General features: G+C 35.2%; 1 protein-coding gene across 1 annotated transcript in view; it reads left to right on the forward strand.

Annotated features, from left to right (window-relative positions):
- LOC107086833 (SH2 domain-containing protein 1A-like) overlaps positions 1–3948 on the forward strand; it is a 9873-nt gene extending 5925 nt beyond the window's left edge. Inside the window, exons 2-4 of the mRNA XM_015378042.1 lie at positions 1280–1340; positions 2843–2984; positions 3162–3948. Coding sequence (XP_015233528.1) covers positions 1280–1340; positions 2843–2984; positions 3162–3205 — 247 coding nt within the window. The 3' untranslated portion in view covers positions 3206–3948. The remainder of the gene's footprint in view (positions 1–1279; positions 1341–2842; positions 2985–3161) is intronic.
- Positions 3949–6903: the final 2955 nt, after the last annotated feature.

A 6903-nucleotide genomic window follows, 5' to 3' on the forward strand; every position in this document is an offset into this window, starting at 1 on the left:
GACATTTTGCCAATGGAACAAGACAATTTACACTTAATATAAGAAAACACAATTGGATTGTCTTATTTCAAGTGCATTTTATCCAATTATCTTATTTTAAGTGTAAAAATACTCATTCCATTGGCAAACTATCTCATTTACCGACTCAAATTAAGGATAAATACACTTAATTTAAGAAATGTTTACTTATTTTTGTGTTGCTTTTGCAGTGCAATAAAAATATGTGTATTATGTATAAGGTTAAGGGGAAAGCTAATCCCTCCAGTTCATAGGTAGCCCTTCCTATGACTCAGTACCCATGAACGAACCCTCAGCCTTACAAAGGTTGGTTGACCCCTACTTTAGACATTTAATACAATCTCTGACTAAAGGAAATGTTTTTATGATGTGGAAAGCCTGTTTTCATGTATCTGGACTCAGAGGCTGTCTCTCTATAGTTCCAATACTGAAGGTTATAATGAATTTTTTTAAATGGTGGCTTAAACGACAAAACTTTACATTTCTATCAGAACTCTAAGTCGCTTCACTGATATGAAATATTTATCTCGAAATAAATCTGATAATTATCTTTTCAAATTCACATTTTACACATAATGAAGCAATGACATATAGCACTCTCTTGTTTCTGCAGATCCGTTTGATAAGGTCAGAGGTGCAAATACCCACTAATACAACTATATGTCCAAGTTAGAGAGTTTTTCATTAGCGCTCGGTCCATCCTGTTGCAACAGACTGTAAGGCGGGAGACCAAGTGTAGGACAAAGTGGTCTGGGTGTGTTTCACACATTATTACTGTGATCAGAATACATCATAACAAGTCAGCAAAAGATGAGTTTATTTAAAAAAAAAAAGATAAACACATCAGTTGTGCAATTGAGGAGCCTTGGTTCTGTTTTTTTAAGGTAAATTATATCTAAAAAAAGACACTATTAACACTAGATATTAAAAAATTGGGATAAACAGAAGAAATTTTGTTTTTTTACATAAAAGTTTGTAACTCTGATCTGATTGACAAACATCTTACAGGTCCTTAAGGAACTAAAATAATGTCTTATTTCTGAATAAACAACACAATAAATAAGAAAAAATAAATAAAATAAAAAAGATAAGGTAACCAATGACTAAAATTTAAAAATGTTAAGCTTTGGAAAGTAATGTTACAACTATTGTGTCTGGTTTCAGAGTGAGTGTGCTGATCGTCAGTTACTTAATGTGTCTGATTCAAACATTTGCTACTTCGCTTTAGCAGAACTTCAATAACAGAGTTTTTGTCTCACAGGAAAGCGCCCTATGTACACACTTACAGGGTGGAGCGCGACAAAGATGGCTGGTACCTTCAGGTGGGTGAACGTTACAGAGCAGATCAAACACGTTCACACACTGAGACGCAACCACTCTTTCCACTCATCTCTACGGTGCTGTAAAAAAAACACTTTAGCTATCTAAAGCTTTTTTCTACTTCTGCTTTTTTCACTATGGTTGAAGTATTTCAGATAAAAGAATACTGACAAAAGAAAGAAACTATTGTAAATTAAAAACTGCTTTTAAATAGCATTTATTTATTAAGATAAAATAATGTTTAAACTTAATAATTCGTGGTGCCAAACATGGTAGTTTCCATTAAAAGTCTTTTTTTTTTTTAACAGTGTCCTGTCTGGCAATGTGGCAATAAGAATAATTGTCTTGATGCCAAAAAGAGCCCAACAGACTTTACTTTTACAAGTGGAGCAGTATGGCAATTGCCATACTGCTCCACTTGTTTCATGCATATAAATTGCTTTATTATAATTACGCAGGGAGTTTTACAGTTTATATGGACACTGCAATGTAAATAGAGCAGAAAAACAGAAGAAGAAAAGGAAAAAAGAATAAAAAAGAGAAAAGATGAAAGAAAGAAGAGATTAGACATTAAAGTTTTTAAAAAAATTAGCAGCAATGTAGATTTAAATCCTTACTTTGACTAGGCCGTCCCACAACCTTTTTAAGTTACTTGAGTATTTAGCAGCTCGGACGTAAACATTCTGCTGAGCTTTGGGTCATTATTCTGCCACAAAATCTCAAGGATGCTTGAGGTTAAGGTTAAAACTGGTGGCTGATTGTTCGCCTTGAGGTTTCTCTTACAGAAAGCAGAAACTTGACCATCAGACTGCCACCACTTTTTAAAACCACTGTTTGGGGTTCTTTTTCTGAAATATTGATATTAAATGATAAAAAGTCTGATTTTTTTTCTCTTCAGTCTACAAAATACTTTTCATATATGTGAGAAGGGCCTTTTGTGATGTAAGGTTTCTTTTTGATCAGCAGTGGCCAAACGTTTGAAATCTCCAATTTTTGCAAAGTTTATGTTTTATTGTTGAATCGTGAAGCGATCAAATGAATTAACAAACAGCGCTTCTTATGAAGTTTTGGGTTCTTTTAGGAACTCCTATATTAATTTTCCTTGCCCTCTTGGAGTGGTTTTGGTAGGTCAGCCATTCCTGGGTAAGGTTTTTTACCTTGTTTTCTCCATTTAAAGACAATATCAGTCCTTAGAAATTACATCTACAAGTCTTTCCTGATTGAAAAATTTCAGCTACTTTGTTTCTTTACTTAAATTTACTTGAATTCTGACTTTTCTTTTTAATCTTTTGAGATCTTCAGCCTGCTTCATGTTGTCATACAGGTTCCAGTTAAGGAATTTCTAGATTCTACTTATCTAGCATTTTCAAGGTGGTTCAATTTTAATTGAGGTTATGATTTAGATTTTAAAAAAATCACGTTTGGTAATTTGACATGTCTGAACAAAATGTTAAAAAAAACAAATAAAGAGGATTTCTGTCATTTTTGTGCGTGTGTTAAACAGGATTTGAAAGGCCGACTGCTGAGGTTTGAAACTCTGGAGTCTCTTATTCAGAACTACAGAAGGGACAGGGTCTCTCACTTTGGCATAGTTCCCCTCACTTATCCACTGGACAAAACAACAGTGCCAAGCGGCTGGGTTCAAGGTACACAGATTTACAGGCACACCCTCAAATAAAAAGAGCATGAACACACTGGCGCTAACACGCACAGATACTTCCACATGATTGATATGAGTCAGAATTTTCACAAGTTTTTATAGAGAGGCTGTCTGGCACATTAAAATCTCAACTCTAACAAAGTTTCACTGATTCGTATCGCAGGTCCGGCCTACATGGAGCTGAACGGCAGCGAGTCGGGCCAGTGAAACCCTACGCTAAGACCAAGGGCTCTTCAAGAATCCACTTTTTTCATCCTTTGCTTCAGCTCACAGCTACTTATTTATTTCTGTATCAAAATGTGTGTTTATTTGTGATACCTTTAAAATAAATGTGAATAAATGAGATTCTTGAAAGATGCTGTGTAATTATAGGCCTTCATCCCTTATCTAGTTATCTGTGGTTTCCTCCCTGCATATCTGATCTTTATCTTTGTTCTATTGTTGCCTTATTGTGTGTGTGAGAAAAAGTGTGTTCTCCCTTCATCATGTGTCTGGATTCTGATGATTTGTAGCGCATAGAAAAAAAATGTTTTGCCTGAAGGGCCTTTTGATTTAGTTGTTTTTTACTACGTGCTTTAATCAGCATACGGATGGCTCTGCTTTAACCATCTTCATCTCTGTGGTTTGTTTTTTGTTTGTTTTTTTGCTATCTGAGGACATGAAGGTTGTAGCAGGGCAGGAAATAGAGCAGTGCACCTAACGCTGATAGCATCTGTTGTGGGACAGCTACAACAAAAGGCTTTAATTGCTAATTTCGTTTTGCACCAATTAATCAAGTCTCCATGCTGTATCAAGTAAAAAAAAGATTCTAAAGCATCAGGGGACTCATTCCTTTGACAGACACTCTGTATTTGCTGTATTTGTCAGCCATGCTTATAGTTCGTTTTGCTGCTGGAAATTAATGCAAACTAATGGGTGTTAAAAAAAATTTTTTTTAGTCAATTAAATAACCGGAACCAAGTTGAATGCTGTAGCTAGAAAAGAACATGTGCTTCAGCGGGACAATGTGTGCGGTTAAACTTATCAAGCATGACCTCTTTAGATTTTCAAATACAGCTTTATGTTTTTGCATCAATGTTTCATGTGGCTTCATCAACACGCCAGAAACAAGAGATGGATGAAGCCACAGTTTGTTTGATGTTCCATTGAGATTAAACTACACAGTAATGTCATTCAATTCAGTTGCTTTATATAGTGAACATTCACAAAGAACTGAAGAAAAAGAAAAGCTTTTTCTGCACACATTCCAAGTTAAAATTATTATTCAGATTGGTTTAAAAGTTCTGTTGCAACTATTTCACACAACGTAAGAATTACCTTAGGATTCAGGTCCGACCTGTGATGCCCTAAAATTAATTTAAGACCAAAACTTCAGTATAATTTATAATGATCTATCGAGAAAAGTGCTTAAACCTTAGGAATAAGTTAAGAATCATTAACAATATGCTGAATGCATCTAAGAATCATGTATCTTTAACTTTGCATTTGCCTCTATTGCTTTTACATGATGCTGTATAGCAGGTGGGGGCAAATAGGGATGTAGTCGAGGATCTGCCATTTAAAAACCTCTCACCCTGTTGTTCTGTTTAGAGCTGCTCCAGTTGTTCACATACCAGGTTCACAAACTGCTATAATATTGGAAACAGACCAGCTAAAACAAACACATTTAAAATCCATCCTTGAAATTAAGAATGTTATAGATTCATTATTATTTAATATGAAACAAAAACTAAAAGCCAACATCTAAAGAAGTAAAAAAAGACTAAACAAAAAAAGAAGCTTTAGAGGGATTTTGAAATATACAGGCAACCAATGGGGTAACATTAAAGCAGGAGTGAAGTGCTCACTCAACAGGGGCCTAATATATGTGTTCCCAATCTCTAAAAATAAGGCTTCACAGTAATCCCAGTCTGGTTGGATTACAGCTGCCTTGGTAGAAAGAAATTAATTTCTGTTAACTTCCTCAGATGGAAGAAGTTTGATTTTACAAATTCCCTAATTTGGTCATCAGGTTTCAGGTCTGCTTTCATTTGAAATCCTTAGTTTTTGATGAAAGATCTAACAGATTGAACCAAGATGTCAAGATTTAGAGGAGGAGGGCTCTAATTATACAAAAAAAAAACATTGTTTCTGTTTTTTATTTCTAAATTTCAGAACATTTAGAACCAATCATGCCTTTATATCATCAAAGCATTTTAAAAAAATAATCTAATGGGTAACCTTTTGACTTTTTTAGGCAGGAGATACATTTTGAAACCATCTGCATAACAGTGAAAGGAAACTTGATGTTTCCATATAAAAAGAGCTAAAGTGTAGCAGACAAATGGAAACAGAAGAAAACACTGAGCCTTGTGGGGACCCATAATAAAAAGAGGGAGGATGACTCAAAATCACCAAACTTGGAGAACATTTGCTCTGCTTGATAAGTTTTATACCACTCCATTGCAATACTTTTGAAACCTACTTCTTCTAAACGAGAATGTAAATTTTGTGGTCGGCTGCATTAAATTAAGCAATTAATTAATTCACAGTTGGTACAAGTTCATTACTCCTAAGTATGCTGAGCACTAAAACCACACTGAAAGACTTATTAAACCTTCTATTTAATTCTCTTTCAAATATCTTATAGATGAATAGAAGTTTATGTATAAATGCCTGTGATTTTGAATATTACTGGAATCAAGAACAGTTAAAAACGTGGATTACTGGTCATTTAAGGTTTGTGTAAACCCTTTGGGTTTTTTCATCAAGGTGTTTTTAAAAGTCAATCACTCCTCCTTAGGCTTCAGTTTAACGTAGTACAACTTTAGTCCAGACTCTCATACCAGAGGTGTCAAAACCAGCTGTTGTGACAGCAAGAAGAACACTGCTTTGAAAAGGAGTAAATTGGCTGACAGGCGCAAATATGAAGCAACTTAATGAAGTATGCCAAATGCAGTGAAACAGAAAAACACACTGCAAAAGGAAAATGCTACAAGAAGCAAACATATCAGTAAGAAAGAAAAGGCTGCATAGTTGCTATAACAGTAATAGAAGTGCACTCGACCACTAGGGGGACTTAAAAACCAATTTATGTGGAAGCAGGCCTTCAGTGACATCTCCAGAAGGAAGTTGGAGGCAGGAAGAAAAAAGTGCATTTTTATTTATGGCTGTCAAGTGGGGGTGGAGGTTTGAAGGAGGACCCACACGGAGACACAAAAGCTGAAGTTGTTTCTTGAAGATTTAATTAACCAGACGTTCAACTGAAGCAAAAATCCAAAACAGAAATACACAAAAACTGAGAACCAGTAATACTCACAAGAAGGGGGCAAAGAAATGAGGACAAACCAGCAAAGAGTGACTGAACAGGAGGAGAATATATGGGAGAGAATTAGCCGATTGGGAGCCGGTGTGAACAGCGGCAAGAAGGGAGCTAGGGAAAAAGAGACTGACACAAGAGGGCAAACAAGAAATATCAGAGAACTCAAATATAATCTAAAATATACGGGAGAGGATTAGGACCACTGAAAAAAAAAAAAGTTAACAGATTTTTTAATTTTATTTCAGTTTAATATGGGTAAAAAGTCAGAATTCTGACTTTAATCTCAGAATTCTGACAGCTAACAAACATGTTAGCATCAAGCCATAGCCATGTCTGTTTTAGAGACTAGGTGCCATCAGAATTCTGACTTTTTCTCAGAATTCTGACTTTAATCTCAGAATTCTGACAGCTAACAAACATGTTAGCATCAAGCCATAGCCATGTCTGTTTTAGAGACTAGGTGCCATCAGAATTCTGACTTTTTCTCAGAATTCTGACTTTAATCTCAGAATTCTGACAGCTAACAAACATGTTAGCATCAAGCCATAGCCATGTCTGTTTTAGAGACTAGGTGCCATCAGAATTCTGACTTTTTCTCAGAATT

This window comes from Cyprinodon variegatus, unplaced genomic scaffold, assembly GCF_000732505.1.
Source record: "Cyprinodon variegatus isolate N-32 unplaced genomic scaffold, C_variegatus-1.0 Scaffold163, whole genome shotgun sequence".
In the NCBI taxonomy this organism is placed as follows: domain Eukaryota; kingdom Metazoa; phylum Chordata; class Actinopteri; order Cyprinodontiformes; family Cyprinodontidae; genus Cyprinodon; species Cyprinodon variegatus.